The following is a 19569-nucleotide window of genomic DNA, read 5'->3' as shown; positions in this document are numbered from 1 at the left end:
AAATTTCAATAATTTAATTGAATGGTCAAATGATATCGGATTCAAGTGATTTTTTGTAGAGATGATCTTTGAATGAATATGTACAAAATAGATGATTTGGATTAGTGAAATACAATTCGGAGTGAGCCCGACAAGGGTGTCTATCAAATAAGCTTATTTGAAGAATCCCTTAACAGAAGCTCTCTATATTGTATTTCACTAATCAATCATTGTCACACTTGGAATAAGACAAAACAATCATTGTCACAGCATATATCTAGAAAGTATATTCAAAATATATGGTTAAATTTGAAGCCGTCGATTCGTCGCTTGTGTGGGTCCATTAAACAATGTCCAAAAAGAGAACAAGTCCTATTCATTGTATTAAATATTAATATGTCATAATTAATATCTATCAGCTGCTGGAGTTGGTGCCAGAGGTGTGTACAACACACAACTCTCCACAAATATCTAAAGTGGGTGGCTGAAGTGAAAATGCTTGAAATGTACATGAAATTAAAAGGTGTGACACATATATATATATATATATATACACACACATGTATATGAATTATTGTTGCATCATTCGGTCAATTAATCTCTTTGTGCCTTCATCTCAATTAAATGACGAAGAATTAATCTCTTTGATCTGAAATCCTCTTTACGGTAGCCACATATACTTTACTAGTTCACATCACGACCAGAAAATAATGGGATGCAGTGAAGAAGGGTAGAAACACAAGATCTTGCAAAGAGAGTGCCCATAAAAAAGCAGTGAAGAATGATATAGAAACAAGGATAAAAAATATGGGGTGCAATTCTATGTGGAAGATTGAGACAAGTACACAGGCGCATGCCTATGCCTTTCCACCACTTGCTGAAACAAGAAGGTCATGGAAATTGTATACTTGCTATTCTGTGAAACCACTAGAGGCATTGAATCATTAACACAATTTCCAGTGACAGCAATATTACATGTGAAAAATACTAATTGGAGACCAGAAGTTAACCTTGCTGGCCGTTATTTTATTACCCACACGACACGATTTGCAAATTGCACACCTCTCAAAACGGAAGAGTCAACCAAGCAAAGCAAACAACAAAAGACAACTAAGTTGAAGTATTACAATTACAATTCATCATGACGATGAGGTCCAGATGCAGGGTTGCAATTTCCGTTTCGGTCGTAGAGCAGCATCGCGACACCCCGAACGAAGGGTGAATCAACACTGTTTACTTCGCGGCGTTCATTTCCGACATTGTGGAGCACAATAGTCCTATTGAAGCCTGTTTCATTGCGCTGTTGTGCCCTCTGGATCTGTTCGGAGAGATCAGACCAATGGGTTTCCAGGCTCTCCATTGCAAGGCCTCGCATAAGGGGATCGTACGTTTCCCGCATGGTTGTGCGGACTAGTCCCTCAATGGCCCGGAACCTTGCCGCTTCTGACAGCATCTGAATGATGACGATAAACCCTAAGGCTTGGTTGGTTGGGGATGACGCGGAGTGCAACAGGCTGATGGCGGTATCTAGTTCATTGCGTCCCATGGGGATTTGCTCAAGCACAGGTGTATTGTCATGCGCACTAGCCCCAGCTCGGTTACGAGCACGATTACGTGGTGTATTCCGTTCTACTGCTTCTCGTGCAGCCCGCGAAAGCCCGCTGTAGCTGCCGTCGAAGCCCAGATCAATCCGAGTGGTGGCGTCGTGGAATAAAGTGTGTATTGGAGGCCGATTATCACGAGCATTTTCTTGAAGAAGATAGGCTCGACCATTTGCAGCATAACCCACCACGTAAGCGTTCACCACATCTATTGCGAGCCTGATGGTATTGCCTTGAGAGTTTGTGAGATCAACAAGAAGAAAGCGCTGCGCGTCCGGCACATCTTCTCTTCGAGGCAGCACCGGTATACCATGTGATGTGGGTCGTCCGGCTGTGAGTTGGTCTCGCAGAGCTTGTATGAAGTCGCGGTATGTCTCGGGGGTTGCATTCTTAGTGGAGAAGGATAGTATCATATTTAAAGCAAACAGAGAAACAAACAGAAGAAATAACTGAGAGAAGAAAATTGTATGGAAAATTACTTCTCTGTGTTTTCTGAATGAATGAATACAATACACTAGTGTCATGTGTGTATCAGCTTTTATACAACAGTAGAGAGACGAATGACAGCTTGCTTTCTTTTTTCCTTTTCTAATTTTATTTCAGAATATAAAAATAAAGTGATGATTAGAAACAGCACCGAATAATTTTATTTGAGTAATCTTATCTTACCACCCAAGAATTTCTCCCGAATGAGAACTGTGGAACACAACTTGCATTGATTCTGACTCTGAGTTTCTTTTCTTTTCTTTTCTTTTCTTTTGGCGAAAGAAAAGAAAAGATACGAAAACGACAAAGTGATTTTGGCCAAATACTTATTGTTGGGTTTAGTTTGATTGGCTGGAATTCATACATTTTTGACAAAAAAGTTGAGAGAAGATTTCATCGAGCAATCTGAAAACTAAATCTGGTGGAAATTGGAGTTTGGTGTCATGTGAAGACAATGTATGAATGCTTTAGTGTCTGTTTGGTATTGCTTATTTGGGGTGATAAGTGATTTTTTAAAAATTTTGGGAAGCACAACCCATTTGGTAAACTATGAGAAAATCACTTGTTAAAAATTGTTGTAAGAGAAAGCTATTAGGGAAAACAACTAATAAGGTGCTTTCATTTTCTGATTATGCAGAAATCAATTTTGAAGATGCGTTGGGTTTAATGATTATGTGGCAATCATTTTTGGATTATACGGGAATCCGTACCAACAATACTTTTAACAAAAAGTTTACCAGACGCCAAACAGCTTCATTTCACAGCTGATTTCTCTCACAACAAATTTGACAGAGATTATTTTCACAGCACAGCAATGCCAAAGAAATAAGGTCAAAGTGTTGGGCGAAATGGTATGAATGCTATATATATGGTCTTTGGTTGAAGAAATTTTGATAGTTTGTATGTGGTCCTATAATGAGAATAATTGAATGCTATGTATACTTTAATGCTTTTGATAATGTGGTCCAATATATAATAGATACTTACGTGGGTTAATTAGAAGAATTAGGTAAAAGGCCGATTAAGAAAGGTCAGGAGGAGACAAAAAAATAAATAAAACAGAACTGTCCTAGCCAGCTATACAATATTACAAAAGATGTGTTAGATTTTTTTCTTCTATGGCTCCTCTCCTTTCTCCTTGCTTTTCCAAAATGACAAAACATCATAGAACTGCATCAAAATAAATCAGAAAATGGGAATTTAATAGGTGAGATATCGAATATTGTATATTAAACATACGCGCAGGGCAGACTTTGAAACCAGAACTTGCCACGACCCTTCCTCCTCATACATGCAAATTTGACCCCTTTTCTTGCCTTTGATCTATTGAGGGATTCAAGTCAACCCTCTCCTGCTTATTCTCAAGAGCTTTGGCGATTAACTCAACTGATTATTACTCTTATAATAATCTTGTGATGGTGAGGATGATGAAGATCACACTTGAATTGGATGTGCCGCTGCCGCATATTAGTTTTGTTGCAGTAGATAACAAGTAACTCAACAATATATAATTTTCATTTCTAGAAATCTATAAAATGGGTGCACAATCTTAAAAAACACAAGATCTTACAAAGAAAAAGTGCCCATAAAAAAGCAGTGAAGAAAGGACTAGAAACACAAGAATCAAAAGCAGGAAAATCCAAAAGATGGAGAACAGGTTTATATTGAAGAACAGAAGTTAACGTTGCTTTATTTTACAGATTACACTCGACAATCGACTTGCACACCTCTCAAAACGGAAGAGTACAAGTAAACAACTAAGTTGAAGTAATATCCATGAGGACAATGTATTTCAAAGACACGCACACTATCGGTACTATAAGCACATGCTATAGGAACCACTCATTATATATGTTGTATTTATTTTTTGGGTTTTCCAATGTGAGGCTTTAGATTCTTTAACAGAGGCTTTTTCGCTGAAGGTCCAGGATTGGAGCAACAAAAGTCACCAAGGACCTACAATAGAAAACACACAAACAAACAAACGAAAGACAAGATCCAGATAGATTTGAGCAAGAGGACCCAAAATCCAAACGAATCTAGGGAGAGAAGAGGAGAGGGGAATAAAACTAGGAAAGGAGAAAGGGAGATGAGGAGAGAAAGATGGTAGATGGGGAAGCCACCGACCCCTTCGGCTGTAGAGCTCACAATTTCGGATAATTGGATTAAAATAGGGAAAAAGGGCAAAACGCATAAATATGAAATAAAAATAACGCTTAAATATGAAATTCAAATAACATATGGCATTGATTGATTTATTTTTATTATTTTTTATGGATGTCTATGTTTGGTTTTATTTTATTTAGAGTATCCACAATGGGCTCTCTAAACCATCTCATTAGAAAAAATTTAGGGAGGAATTGGAAAAATACAACTCCAACCATTCTCTCTATTCACCTCCTAAAATAAGGATACCTCTAGGAGCTCCTAAATCTGAGGAGATAAAAAGAGCTCCTAATGGCTCCCTCTAATTTAATGTTGCTTTGTTCTATGCATAGTTTAAACTTTTAATTAATACTAACTGTTTTTTTATATATATATATTTTTTTATAGAGATGAACCAATCATATTGAATTAAAAAAAATAACTATAGTATTTATGACTCTCTAAATTAGGGATGATTGAAGTTCAAATTTTATAGAGAGCTCATAAAATAACTTTTGTGTGTTTTTAGCTAAATTTTAACTAAAGAATAGGGAGCAAGATTGTAGATGCTCTTAGGGACCATAATTTGAGTCCACTCCACTCCACTCCCTTGCAAGAGGAGCAAAATTGTGATTTTGATGATCCATTTTAAAGTTGAGGGGGTTCAATCCCTAACTGAAGCCTTGAGGCTCCGTTTGGTTCGCGGAATGGATTTAAGGGGAAATCACTTCCCATGTCATTTCCCAAAGGGTAGGAAATTGAGATTCATTTCCCATGTTTGGTAATCATGGGAAAGTAATTGAGAAATACCACTTTATTTTATTTCACATGTTTGGTTTGTGTAGGAATGTAAAACAAAGTTTGTTTAATTTTCCAATTATACCCATATGAAATCAAATAAAAAAAGAATGCCTTTAATGCTATATTGTAATTCTAACTCGTTAATGGGGACAATATGGTTATGAAAAATGTGTATTTAACGTTGGCTCCTTTCCCCAAACTTTCCCATTAAAAGGAAAACAAAACCCAGGGGGTAGGAGGGCTTCACTTTCCTCCGTACACTAGTAAAAAAAAACCCCTTGCGCGACGAAACACAATTCGTCGCACAAAGTGGCTTTGCGCGACGAAAATTAAACTTTGTCACGCAAAGTCTTACGCGACTAATATTTTGTTAGAAACATATATTATTGTAGTTCGGATTGGGTTTTTGTTAGAAAATATATATTTTAAATTGACGATCAAATTGGTTCATTGTATTCATATAGGGTCAAGGAGTGTAGCTGTAAAAAATCATCAAAATCGAAATTGAAATAACGGTTAAATCGTGAATTTTCGTTTATAACCGTCGAAAAATTTTGTCCTATTACTTGATCTCTGAATGTTGATTTTTTCCGATTTTTGGCGTATATGATCTCGAAGTATAAACAAACAAGTTTGACGGTTGGATCGTTGAAAATAGTTTCATAGAATACATATGCCATCAAAACAATATATTCACTAACAATTAAGAGTTTATTTATACTTTTGTTAAATGTAACATAAGATTTTGTGGTATCCACTAGTGTAAATATTTTAAATTGACGATCGAATTGATTCATTGTATTCATATAGGGTCAAGGAGTGTAGCTATAAAAAATCATCAAAATCAGAGTTGAAATAACCGTTAAATCATGATTTTTCGTTTATAACCATCGAAAAGTTTTGTCCTATTACTTGATCTTTGAATGTTTATTTTTTCCGATTTTTGGCATATATGATCTCGAAGTGTAAACAAACAAGTTTGACGATTGGATCGTTGAAACTAGTTTCGTAGGATGCGTATGCCATCAAAACAATATATTCACTAACAATTAAGAGTTTATTTATACTTTCATTAAATACAACATAAGATTTTGTGGTATCCACTAGTGTAAATATTTTAAATTGAAGATCAAATTGAGTCATTGTATTCATATAGGGTCAAGGAGTGTAGTTGTAAAAAATCATCAAAACCGGAGTTAAAATAACCGTTAAATCGTGATTTTTGTTTATAACCATCGAAAAGGTTTGTCCCATTACGTGATCTCTGAATATTTATTTTTTCTGATTTTTGGGGTATACGATCTCGAAGTATAAACAAACAAATTTGACGGTTGGATCGTTGAAACTAGTTTCATAGAATACATATCCCATCAAAACAATATATTCACTAACAATTAAGAGTTTATTTATACTTTTATTAAATATAACATAAGATTTTGTGGTATCTACTAGTGTAAATACTTTAAATTGATGATCGAATGCAGTCATTGTATTCATATAGGGTCAAGAAGTGTAGCTGTAACAAATCATCAAAATCAGAGTTGAAATAACCGTTAAATCTTGATTTTTCTTTTATAACCGTCGAAATGTTTTGTCCCATTAATTGATCTCTTAATGTTTATTTTTTCCGAATTTTGGCGTATATGATCTCGAAGTATAAACAAACAAGTTTGACGGTTGGATCATTGAGTAGCTTTAAATTTGTTTATTTTGAACGTATAACACTTAAGAAATTGAATAGTATATATATTTATTAGTAGCTTTAAATTTTTTAAAAAAATTTGGGCGGGCAAAAAAATGGGAATTTTTTTAAAAAAATTTACAACTTTGCGCGACCAATATATAATATTTCGTCGCGCAAAGTATACTCTAAAAATTTGGGCGGGTACCAAAAATGGGAAATTTTTATAAAAAAAAAATTACGACTTTGCATGACCAATATATAGTGTTTCGTCGCGCAAAGTATACTTTAAAAATTTGGGCGGGTACCAAAAATGGGAATTAAAAAAAAAAATTTCGACTTTGCGCGACCAATATATAATTATTCGTCGCGCAAAGTATTTTCTAAAAATTTGGCGGGTACCAAAAATGGGAAATTTTAAAAAAAAAAATTTAAGACTTTGCGCGACCAATATATGTTTTTCGTCACGCAAAGTATACTCTAAAAATTTGGGCGGGTACCAAAAATGGGAAATTTTTTTTAAAATTAAAAAAAAAATTACGACTTTGCGCGACCAATATATGTTTTTCGTCGCGCAAAGTTTGCTCTAAAAATTTGGGCGGGTACCAAAAATGGGAATTAAAAAAATAAATAAAATTTCGACTTTGCGCGACAAATATATAATTATTCGTCGCCCAAAGTATATATTCTAAAAATTTGGCGGGCACAAAAAATAGGATTTTTTTAAAAAATTTCGACTTTGCGTGACCAATATATAAGTATTCGCCGCGGAAAGTATTCTCTAAAAAATTGGCGGGCACCAAAAATGGGATGCGGGAATATTTTGGTCGCGCAAAAGTTTGGGCGACCAGAAATTCGTCGCCCAAAACTGAAAAAATTTTGCGGGCACCGAAAATGGGAATTTTTAAAAAATTTTTTTTTTAAACACTTTACGCGACGAATATATTATTTCGTCGCGCAAAGTGATACGTTCTTTAAAAGCAAAATAACTCCTCCACCATTTTCTCAATGTCTTCTAAATCCTACCATTTCTCTCTCTTTCCCACTCCCCAAATCCTACCATTTCTCTCACACTCACTCCTCTCACTTAATCTCTCATCTCTCTCTTCACTATCTCTCTCTCTCTCTCTCTCTCTCTCACTCTCTCATCTCTCTTTTCATCATCTCTCACTCTCACTCACTCTCTCATCTCTCTCTCTCTCTCTCTCTCTCTCTCACTATCTTCTCTAATTCTCTCACACTCACTTCTCTGTAAATTTTAATTTTTTTTCATTAATATGTGTTTTTGGAGTTAGTTTTGAGTTTATGTCAATTATTTGTCATTATTTTATGTTATTGTTTTGTTATTTGACAATATTTGTTTTTTTTTTTGTAGGGAATTGTTGAGGCTAAAGTTGAGGATTTGATATAAGATGCTTGTAGATTTTACTATTGTACTTTGTTAATTTAAGTGTACATTTTGAATATTATGTATATTGGATAATTTGACCACTATTTTTCTTATGTAATTTTATTTTGAATATGTCAATTTAAATTAAAGTAATTAAGAAAAATAAAATCATACAATTAAATTAAATTTAAAAAATTAATATAATGAAATTAATATAAGAGAAATAATAATAAAAAATGTTAAAAACCTTGCGCGACAAAATATTTCGTCGCGCAAACTATTAAATTAGTTTATTTTAGTTTAAAATTTTCAAATAATAAAAAATAATAATTAAAAAAAAGAATAATTCGTCGCGCAAACCTTTGCGCGACGTTAACATTCGTCGCGCAAAGCACATTTGCGAGACATTAACTTTCGTCGCTCAAAGTTGATAATATTCGTCGCGCAAAGTTGTTATTTTCCGTCGCGCAAAATTGTTATTTTCGTCGCGCAAAGTCGTCATGATTCGTCGCGCAAGTTGTTATCCTTCGTCGCGCAAAGTGGCTTTGTGCGACGAAGAATTTTCGTCGTCGCACAAACCCTTTCTTTACGAGTTTTGCGCGACAGAACTTGCGCAACCAAAATTTCGTCGCGCAAAGTTTGCGCGACGAAATTTTCCTTTGCGCGACCAAAAATCATTCGTCGCGCAAAGTGTTTTTTTGTAGTAGTGGTACTTTCCCATATGCAAGGCAAGGATTTCCCATACTTGAACTTATCAAACATGGGAAACCAATTGATTTCTCATCCCCAAGCCTCCTTTCCCATGAACCAAACGGGACTTGAGCTGAACGGTATAGTGGATTTGGGCTATGGGTGTGAGTACTTAAGCCTAGCCTCAGAAGATGTATGCTGCTCAATTAATTTTTTTAGTATTAACAATAGGAAATTAGAAAAAGAAACATAATTGCAAACGTGCATTAGGCCAGAATAGTGAGTCCGTCCACCTTACACTCATGCTCGAATTTCTTTCCGTAGATTAATTTAAAGTAATTTAGGCTATCATTTGTATTATAAGAAAAAAAAACCATAACAAAGAAAAATCATGTTTAACTCGATAGTTCATTCTTAACTTAATCTGGAACTATATGCAATTTCATGTAACAGCAATTGCTCATCAATTTCTCAAAACGAGTGGCTAGTTTGTGTCTTGTTGTTAACACGTTTTTTACTTGGTTTTCTAAAGTGATGTTGACTTATGTATAATCTACTGAGGATTTTCATTAGTTAGTTATATAACATATGTTTGACTGCCAGCTGTACTTGATCTTGCCTTGCATGCGAGCTAAAAAGAATATTTGACCCATAGGTGCCAAGATATACAGTTTCAAAGATTTTGATTCACAATAAAATAGATTTCTAAGACTTGGTCTACAAGAAAACGTCAAAATCTACCCGTTTGTTGGGATCTTTCCTCTCCTCTCTTCTGAACCCAATAAAGTCAAATTTGTACTGGTTGAACGTGACCATCAAGTAACTGGAAATTATAAAAGGGCACAGATGGGTTTAATAATACTCAAGAAAACAAGTTTGAAGCTACTGCTGTTTCCAAACAAAACCTCATAGTCATAAAACTCTGGTTCTGTTATTTCTTTTTTGCTGCTCTAGGAATTCCGGTGCTGTTCCTCCAATTTATATATTGCAAGTCGAAAAAACTTGATAAGCAATAAGATGGTGATCAAGGACAAAAGAGACGGTGGAGGCCCAACAATATTGGGTTCATTGATCAGGTCGTGCTTCTTTGTTTCCTCATCAGCTGGTAAAGGTGGAAATGCAAGGAGGGAAACATCTGTATCAACCAGTTCAGGGACAGAGGCGACCATGGTTGCTGCGGCAAAGCATTTCTCTTCAGCACACAAAGTTCGGTTCGATTAATCAAGTGATGAAATGAAAGGCTCTTTTGCTTAATTCTTTTTTTTTTGTTTTTGAATTTGTATGTAATTAGGGGTTCCCTACAAAGTTTGTATAAGTTGGCTCTTACATATGAATATATATATGGTTGACTATTGCTATTTTTACCCCTATCTCTAAATATTGTTTACAACCTAAAAAATATATGATAGATACTTACACGGGTTAATTAGAAGAATTAGGTAAAAGGCCGATTAAGAAAGGTCAGGAGGAGACAAAAAAATAAATAAAACAGGAACTGTCCTAGCCAGCTATACAATCTTACAAAAGATGTGTTAAATTTTTTCTTCTATGGCTCCTCTCCTTTCTCCTTGCTTTTCCAAAACGACAAAACATCATAGAATTGTATCAAAATAAATCAGAAAATGGGAAATTAATAGGTGAGATATCGAATATTGTATATTAAATATACGCGCAGGGCAGACTTTGAAACCAGAACTTGCCACGACCCTTCCCTCCTCATACATGCAAATTTGACCCCTTTTCTTGCCTTTGATCTCTTGATGATCTTCTTCAATATCAAAATCAGATTCATACAGAGGGGTTCAAGTCAACGCTCTCCTGCTTATACTCAAGAGAGCTTTGGCTATTAACTCAACTTATTATTACTCCTATGATAATCTTGTGATGATGAGGTGGATGATGAAGATCACACTTGGAATTTGATGTGCTAGCTGCTGCCGCATATTAGGTTTGTTGCAGTAGATGACAAGTAACTCAACAATATATACTTTTCATTTCTAGAAATCTAAAATGGGTGCACAATCTGAAAAAATACAAGATTTTACAAAGAAAAAGTACACAAAAAAAAGAAGGAAAATCCAATCGATGGAGAACAGGTTTATATTGAAGAACAGAAGTTAACTTTGCTTTATTTTATAGATAACACACGACAATCGACTTGCACACCTCTCAAAACGGAAGAGTACAAGCAAACAACAGAGGTACAAAAGACATATATAAAGCTGGGGTACAACTAAGTTGAAGTAATATCCATGAGGACAACGTATTTCAAAGAGACGCATTGTCCACAACTATAAGCACATCCTACCGGAACCACTCATTATATATGTTGTATTTATTTTGTGGGTTTTCCGATGTGAGGTTTTAGATTCTTTAACAGAGGCTTTTTTGCTGAAGGTCCAGGATTGGCATTTTGGTTTCGGTCGTAGAGCAGCATAGCGACACCCCGAACAACGTCTGAGTCAACACTGCGTACTTCAACGCGTTCATTTCTGATATTATGGAGCACAACAGCCTTGTGGAATTGTGTTTGATTGGCCGGAACCCTCTGGATCTCTTCAGAGAGATCAGACCAATGGGTTTCCAGGCTCCGAATTGCAAGGCCTGGTATAATGGGATCGTAGACATCCTTCATGCTATTGCGGAGTAGACCCTCAATGAACCGAAACCTTGCCGCTTCGCAGATCATCTGAATTACCACTATAAACCCTACGGCTTGGTCGGATTGGGATGGTGCCAAGCGCAACAGGTTGATGGCGTCATCTAGTTCATTGCGTCCCAGAGGTATCCGCTCAAGAATAGGTGTATTCGGATGCAGACCTGCCACTGCTGGGTTACGAGCACGATCACGTGCTATATTCCGTTGTACTGCTTCTTGCGCAGCTCGCGAAAGCCCGGTGTAGCTGCCGTCGAAGTCCAGAGGAGGCATCCGAGTGGTGTCGCGGAACAGGGTGTGGATTGGAGGCGGATTCTCACGAGCATTTTCTTTAAGAAAGTAGGATCGGCCACCTGCAGCATAACCCACCACGTAAGCGTTCACTACATCGATTGCGAGTCTGATGGTATTGTTTCCAGAGTTTGTGAGATCAACAAGAAGAAAGCGTTGTGCGTCTGGCACATCTTCTCTTCGAGGCAGCACCGGGATACCGTGTGATTTAGATCGTCCGGCTGTGAGTCGCTGTCGCAGAGATTCTATGAAGTCGCGGTATTTCTGGGGGGTTGTATTCTTAGTGGAGAAGGACAGTGCCATTTTAAGAGCAGCAAGAACAAGGCAAATATATTGAAGCTTGTTATTTTCGAGAGATTTGTGTACATTAATTAGATGAGTAGCAGTGATATCGATATATATAGTGAAATCATGGATCGATGCCAATGCCATTCTTGGTGGAAAAGTACTAGAAGCTATGCAGACGACTTCGGCTTGCTGCAGCCTTGTTGGACTTTGACTTGACCCATTAAAATAGTGCAGCCCATGTTGAAACTCAAGCCAAGTCATCCTTATCTATATAAGACAATAATATCGTGAAATTTAACATTAAAATATCAAATTGACATAAAAGATGGCGTTCAAGAGGGGAAAATTATGATTTTGATGTTTTGGGTCCAAAAGTTTCAGTCGGCCCCAGCCCAGAAGATGTCTAGAGGTCGACGGCTCATTTAAAATGTAGACAAAGTTGTAAAGATCGATTCACCAAATGAATTCTCTCATTATATTATGATGTTTTTTAAATTTTGGACTTGATCGGAAATCAATTGGTCAAACAAGTGGGTCACATTAAGTTCCTACATTAAACGAGAGTGGTAGGTATGATATGTTTCTCAAATTTTGAGCTTGATCCGAAATCAATTAATCAAAAAAGTGAGTCACACACACCTTGATCTTTTAAAAATAAAAAATAAAAAAAAATATCGTAATAAAGACAAAGAAGAAGACCTCTTATGAACTTCCTAGTCCCTTCACGAGAAAAAAAATAATATGTTGCTAATAGTTTTGACAGAAAAGTTCGTTCTGAACTTAATCAATATAGATTCTTGAACACGTAGTGGTCTGCAATTGCTCATCAATTTCATTCATTCAGTCTTCTTCTTTCATTAACAAAGACTATTCAATTCATTCAAGACGAGTGTTTGTCGCTTGTGTCTATCTTTGTCACACGTTTGTACTTTGTTTTCAAAAAGTAATGTTGACTTCTGTACAATCTCCTGAGATTTGGATTATGTCTATATGACTGCCACCTGCAGTTTAAGACTTGGTCTCCAAGCAAACGTCACAATCTACCAATGTGTACTGGGATCTTTCCTTCCCTCAGAACCAATCAAGTCAAGTTTATACTGAATTCAACTTGACCAGCAAGTAACCGGAGATTATAAAACAAACGGCGCAGATGAGTTTCATAATACTCAAGAAACAAATCAACAACATAAACTAGTTACAAGTTTAAAAACCTCTACTGTTTCTATACATCATATTCATCGAATTCTGCTTCTGTTCATCTGATACATAATGCAAGTCGAATATTTGACAAGCAAGATGGTCAAGGACAAGAAGAAAGAGATCAGGGGCTCAACAAGATTGAGTTCATTGATCAGTTCATGCTTCTTTGTTTCATCATCAGCTGGTAAAGATGAAAATGTAAGGAGGGAAAAATCTGTTACAATAAGTTCTGGGACAGAGGCAACCATGGTTGCCGCAGCAAAGTTTTTCTCTTCAGCACACAAAGTTAGGTTCGATTAATCAAGTGATGAAAGGTTCTTTTTCTTATTAGTTTATATAAGTTGCGTAAGCTGTTTAAATCTAAATAATATGATTGAATATTGCTTCTTTTTTTTATAAAAAAACCCCGTCTCTATTCTCTAAGTTCTGTTAAAACGCCTATATAATATACAATATATTATAATTATATTGAGCTCTCTTTCGCCTCAAGCTCTGTGAACAAAGGTTCGAAACTCCCAGAGCTTGATTAGAAGAATTAGGGAAATGCGCTGATTAAGAAAGGCTAGGAAGAGTCAAAATAGGGAACAATCATATAAAAGGTGGAGATCCATTAAACATTACTGCACAATGTCAAAAAAGACAACAAGTCCAAGCCAGCTATACAATCTTTCCACAAGAGATGTTGGATTTTTCCTTCTATGTCTCCTGCCCTTTCTCCTTGCATTTCCAAAACGACAAAACATCATTGAACTGTTTCCAAAAGAATTAAAACAGAACAATAATTAATCCATATTTAATTGGGAAGTTAATCACAACATGAAATTATCAACTGAGATAATGAATATATTTGTATATTATTGAACACATACATACCGATTGAGGCTCTCTCTTCTTGCTCGGGGCAGGCTTAGAAACCACAACTTGCCATGAGCCTTCCTCATGGTAAGTGCGAATATGACCCGTCCTTTCCTTGACCCTTCTTTCGCCGTTGATCTCTTGATGATCTTCTTCAATATCAAAATCAGATTCATACAGACATGGAAGCTCAGAGGGATCCAAGTCAACGCTCTCCTGCTTATCCTCAAGAGACTTGGCTATTAACTCATTATTATTATTATTATTATTAATCTTGTGATTATAATCACACTCGGAATTGGATGTGCTGCTTCTGCTGCTGCTGCTGCCTATAAATTTTGTTGCAGTGCATGACAAGTAATTGAAGAATATTTTCATTTCTAGAAATCTAAATTGCGGGCACAATCTGAAAAAACACAAGATCTTACAAAGAAAAAGTGCCCACAGAAAAGCAGTGAAGAAGGGTAGAAACACAAGGATCAAAGAGGGGATGCAAACTATGAGGCAGATGGAGAGAGCTACACAGGCGCATGCCTTTGCCCACAACTTCACCACTTGTTGAAACAAGAAGATTATGGACGAGATTAAATATTTATTCTGTGAAACCACACGAGGCATATTGAAACTAATGATTTGGAAATTTAACACAATTTTCCAGTGAAAATATTAAACGTTAAAAAAAGTGTTAATTTGTGTTTAGAGGGCCATGAAAATAGGAAAAAATCCAATCGATCAAGTCGAGATTATGTTGAAGAACAGAAAGATCATATGTTCATTCATTCATCCACCACTGCGAAGCTAATCTTAATTAGCTGGAGAGGGGCATGCACCGGTAGATGCGTGCCACGTGGTGGGATGAGTGGGGACTTGTGCCCCAGGTGTCACTAGAATGCAGGCTCCATCTTTTATGTGAACCAATCTGGGAAGAAGATGAGGTTTCGGAGTGATTGAGGTAATATAATAGCGCAGCATAGGAATTAGGAAATTAGGAGCAAAATGCAAAGCAAAGAACGTAGGAACGTACGTGGGTGTAGTTTATGGGAATATATGTAGGCACATAGTAAGCACGTCCTTTCGTTTCTTATGGACTCTTCTTAATCTCCGTCGCACTTCCATGGATGACGGAGATCCACCAGCTGCACCACAATACGAAACAGAGAGAGAGAGAGAGAGTTGAAGAGTGGCGAGCTTCTATAAATGTTGTGAGGTTACAATACAATGAGGGGTTCAATCCAATAGTCTAATCGAACGGCTATTGAGGACCCCTCATTATAACCGGAACATATAAAAATTTCTCCTCACCAAAACCCTCATTCTGGTCTCATTGTGAAGAGGGACGCTTGGGCCGAAGCCTAAACAGACAAAAAACTACACAAGAATATTGAACCCAATGAGTACAAATTAAGGCCTGTTGCTAACAGTAGAGGAAGGCATTTGCAAGAGAATTGAGCAGCCCAAATCATCATATCTTGTTAAATCAACATTAGTCAGTTCACATGAGTAACAACGAATTAAATAATCATTATTATATAAAAAAGATAATTTTAGACCGCGTTTAGCATATAAGATTGAATTGAAATAATAACTCATTAGGTTTACGGCGGGTTGAAACAAGATACTAACTGATGTGGTAGTATTTTATTTGTACGTTTATTTTGCATATGATTTATTTACAAATTATATAAGTTTAGTGTACTAAGTTTATATATTTAATATTATTTTTTAGAAAATCACCATATATATTCTGTTTTGTGGAAGTATTTATTTATTTATTTATTTTCTTAAACAACACATGTGAATTGTTAGTCGTTCATTACATCGTGACAATAATACCCCAAAAAGAAAAGAAAAAGAAAAAGGAAAAGGAAACGCGAATTAAGTGACCTCACGGGAAGCGCATGAGGTCACCCACATGGTAGTCTCACTCCATCAAGTTCGCGCAAACGAGTCATGGTGACACACACAGGTCACAATGCAGAGAGCCCAAACAGAAACAGCAGTGTAAGCTGCTGCTGCCTTAATTAAACATACACAGGTGGTGCCTTGTTCTTGCTCAGTCGGAAAAACAAATACACCCAAACTCAAATTCCTCATCCAACTTCAATTCTCAATCAACCATCCAAAAAGCACACTCTCAGTCTCCTCAAATCTCCAATTGCACCTTTGGGTGTTGACATTTCTGAGATTTTCTTCTTATCTGGGGTGCTTTTCAGATTCGTGCAGAAAATCTTGGAATATAAATCCAGGCCCATCTCAATTCACAAAGAAGGAGGATGAGAACCTTAGCCAAAGGCAATCAGGAGGAGGATGACTACGACGACGAGGAATTTGTCTCCAGAAAAGAGGGCCCTTCTTCCAATTCCAACAGCAAAGGTGACCTTTTTATCTCTACCCACCTTCTTTTTACACATGGGTATTTCGTATTTGTAGATCCATCGATATGTTTTTTAGCTTTACTGCTTTGGCAATTGTAATTCGGCACAAAAGATTTCATCTTCATATGTTTTGAGCGGACAACGATAAGGCTAGTTTGTAATTTGAAATTCGGAATTTGGATCATGGAAACCAGATGCCAAGAACAACGATAAGGCTAGTGCTATACGATCGAAACATTCAGTCACGGAGCAGCGAAGGAGGAGTAAGATCAACGAGAGGTATGCTTTATTTGCATTTGCTTTCCATCAAATTCTCATTTGAAATTTAATCTAGTCAAGGGGTAATTGCTTCGAAACAGAAAGGGCGGGGCCGGCGGTATATTCATAGATCATTGCGCACTTCTCATCATTCAACAATTAGTTGGTGTTATTAGTTAGGAAGTGTTTCTGATGTTTGTACGGATGGTAATTCTGCTTAGCGGATGATGCCAATTTAACCATTTACTTGTTTACCTGTGATTATAAATGTTTTTGTTTAACAAGTCAATTGCTTGAGTGGTTCCTGTTCTATAAAGTAGATAAAGTTTGAAGCTTGCATGGTTTTCTTTTATTCAAGGGGGAATTCGTCCATTTGTTGTGGAGTGTTGACGTGCCACTTGGTGGTTACATCATGGATGTTGAAGTTCTGATGTTAAGAATTGGTAGTGCAGGGTATGAGTTGCTTTAACAAGAAATGTATGATTGATTGTCAATAGAGCTTGAGGGAGCTTAATCTTTTTCTTACAGATTCCAGATATTGAGAGATTTAATACCCCATAGTGATCAAAAGAGAGATACGGCATCATTCCTGCTTGAGGTACTGTTGTTTGTGTGTGGATAAACTGTGTAATTTTTTAAACTTGTTTTACAAGCACAGTACTTAAGCGTAGTTCATGGGTTATCACTTTTTTTTTTGGCAGGTGATTGAGTATGTACAATATTTACAAGGAAAAGTCCAAAAATATGAAGGTTCATACCAGGGGTGGAGTCCTGAGCCCACAAAGTTAATGCCGTGGGTAATGTTCTGACTTTTGCCCACTTATGTAGTCTGGGTGTTAAGGTGCTATGTCCACCTGTATGCTCAAAGCCAGGTGTTAAATTGCTGTATATGTGCGTTCTTTAGAACTAGGATTGATCTATGCGATTATACTATCCTGAACTAGAGAGGATCTTTGTTTTATTTGGGTGTTAGGGTTTTGAGAGGATCTTATTGCTTGCTTTCCTGCATAAAAACCATAAAGCTTTACAAGAGTACGGAAACATTAATGCCTTGTCTTGAGCTCAACAGTAGTGATAACTTTTTTTTTTTTTTTTCCTTTTTGGAGGTGTTGTCACTGATTAATTGCATAATGTGTTGAGTTATTGGGTAACTATGGAATGGGCTCAATTTCTGATAAGGCGGAATTATATTAAGCTGCTTCTGATGCATGTTTTCGGGCACAATGAGGATAGCTTCTGAATATGGCACTTAATTTCCTGTTTAAGATACTTCTTGATCTAACATACTTACACCCTACCCTGCGTGAAGCAGAGAAATAGTCACTGGCGTGTGCAGAGTTTTGTGGGTCATCCTCAGGCTGGAAAGAATGATACTGGTGCAGTGTCACCATTTCCTGGAAAATTTGATGAAAATAGCATTTCTATCACCCCGAACATGCTTGCAAATAGCACGCAGAATCCAGTAGAATCTGATCCTGTCAGGGATGTTGCTTCCAAAATTATGGATCGGCAACCTGAGATAGTGAACAAGGCAATTCCTCTGCCTATGCCTCTGCCGGTTAACATGACTGCCCCTGTCAGAAGTGATGGTATACTTGCCCATCCTCTTCAGGGACCAGTTTCTGATGCCCAATCAACTCAGTGCCCCACCACTAGTGCTAGTGATACACTGAATCAACAGGAGGAGCTGACAATTGAAGGTGGCACAATAAGCATCTCAAGTGTTTACTCACAAGGGTGGGTACTCATGCTATATTTATAGGATTTATGGTTTTGGTAAACATTAAAAAAAATTATGAAAAATTTCTGTTATATGCTGAGAGGTTTTTATATAGCTTGTGTCCTGCGTTATAAGACGGTAACAGGCGTAAAATTGATGATGAACAGGTTATTAAACTCTCTGAATCAAGCACTGCAGAGTGCTGGTGTTGATCTGTCACAGGCTAGTGTCTCAGTGCAGATTGATCTTGGAAATCGTGCGAACCGAGGGCTATCCTCTGGAACACCTGCTTCTAAGGTACATATTAGGTATTTGAGTTTTGTTCTTATGGTGGAGTTGGTAGGTAAGCAGGGTTTGGGTTCTTCTACCTGTAAAGCACCTGGATTCTTTATTCTCCTGCTTGCCAAAAGAAATGGCAAGTAAATTTTATTCTGAAGAACTGGAAAAGTATAAAGGGTTCCATTTCTTTTGTTTTCTTTTCTTCCACTGCCCTGAAAACTCTCTCCATTAGCCATCTTTCGAAAAGCATGTGGGTCTGTTTAGTTTAAATTGCAACACTCTTTTCATCCATTCTTATGGATCTGTCAACCTCTCATTCTGGATAATCTTATAGTTTGATCACTACTTTCCAGGATCATGAGATTCCCCATTCAAGCAATCAAACAGTGGCACATTTTAGGGATGCTGGCAGTGGAGAGGACTCAGATCAAGCTCATAAGCGCATGAAGACATAAAACTAGTGCGGGGTTTCCTCTGTCTTGATTTCTTCCAGATTTTACTCTTTTGTTATGATTTGGGATGTCATAGTGTCATCTTCTGGTTAGTGTACATGGGGTGGTATGTTTTTTTTATTTAAAAATTTTAAAACACTATTTCATTGAACTCGTGTTTAGAGCCGTTTCCATAATTTATAGATTTCTTTGAGTAACCCATCTTAGGGGATCCCATTACCCGTAATTTAGCTGTATCGTACATAATTATTTCTAATGTAATGGAGCCACTCAGGGCCAATTTCTTGGTAATTGAGTTGGTAGTTTGTGTCCTGGGCATTATTGGTTTAGAGCAAACATTCAGGACACGGCATGCTTGTATGAAGTGGCAAGAATTTTGTCTCATTGGAGTTCATCATCTGTTTGTTTTTTTTCAGTCATTG

The 19569-nt window shown here is 36.7% G+C and overlaps 3 protein-coding genes across 4 annotated transcripts; 1 reads left to right on the top strand and 2 right to left on the bottom strand.

Annotated features, from left to right (window-relative positions):
• Positions 1-893: 893 nt before the first annotated feature.
• Positions 894-2105, bottom strand: LOC110757818 (ribosome-inactivating protein bryodin II-like). The gene has a single exon (XM_021959551.2). The coding sequence runs from the start codon at positions 2102-2104 to the stop codon at positions 1109-1111; it is 996 nt and encodes a 331-aa protein (XP_021815243.1). The 5' UTR covers position 2105; the 3' UTR covers positions 894-1108.
• An 8781-nt stretch (positions 2106-10886) lies between these two features.
• Positions 10887-12083, bottom strand: LOC110757811 (ribosome-inactivating protein alpha-trichosanthin-like). Its single transcript, XM_021959541.2, has one exon. The coding sequence runs from the start codon at positions 12021-12023 to the stop codon at positions 11109-11111; it is 915 nt and encodes a 304-aa protein (XP_021815233.1). The 5' UTR covers positions 12024-12083; the 3' UTR covers positions 10887-11108.
• A 3913-nt stretch (positions 12084-15996) lies between these two features.
• Positions 15997-19531, top strand: BIM2 (BES1-interacting Myc-like protein 2). Of its 2 annotated transcripts, none has more exons than XM_021959545.2 (7): positions 15997-16436; positions 16633-16717; positions 17225-17294; positions 17398-17493; positions 18009-18433; positions 18584-18713; positions 19049-19531. In XM_021959545.2, the coding sequence occupies exons 1-7, from the start codon at positions 16337-16339 to the stop codon at positions 19148-19150; spliced, it is 1008 nt and encodes a 335-aa protein (XP_021815237.1). In that variant the 5' UTR covers positions 15997-16336; the 3' UTR covers positions 19151-19531. The 2 variants fall into 2 exon arrangements, with proteins under 2 accessions (XP_021815237.1, XP_021815239.1); XM_021959547.2 differs by lacking the exon at positions 15997-16436 and adding an exon at positions 17055-17149 and having other exon boundaries at positions 16694-16717.
• The last annotated feature ends 38 nt before the right edge of the window (positions 19532-19569 follow it).

The sequence above is a fragment of the Prunus avium genome, chromosome 1, assembly GCF_965620075.1.
Source record: "Prunus avium chromosome 1, drPruAviu1.hap1.1, whole genome shotgun sequence".
Classification (NCBI taxonomy): domain Eukaryota; kingdom Viridiplantae; phylum Streptophyta; class Magnoliopsida; order Rosales; family Rosaceae; genus Prunus; species Prunus avium.
This window is presented reverse-complemented; position numbering and strand designations above follow the sequence as displayed.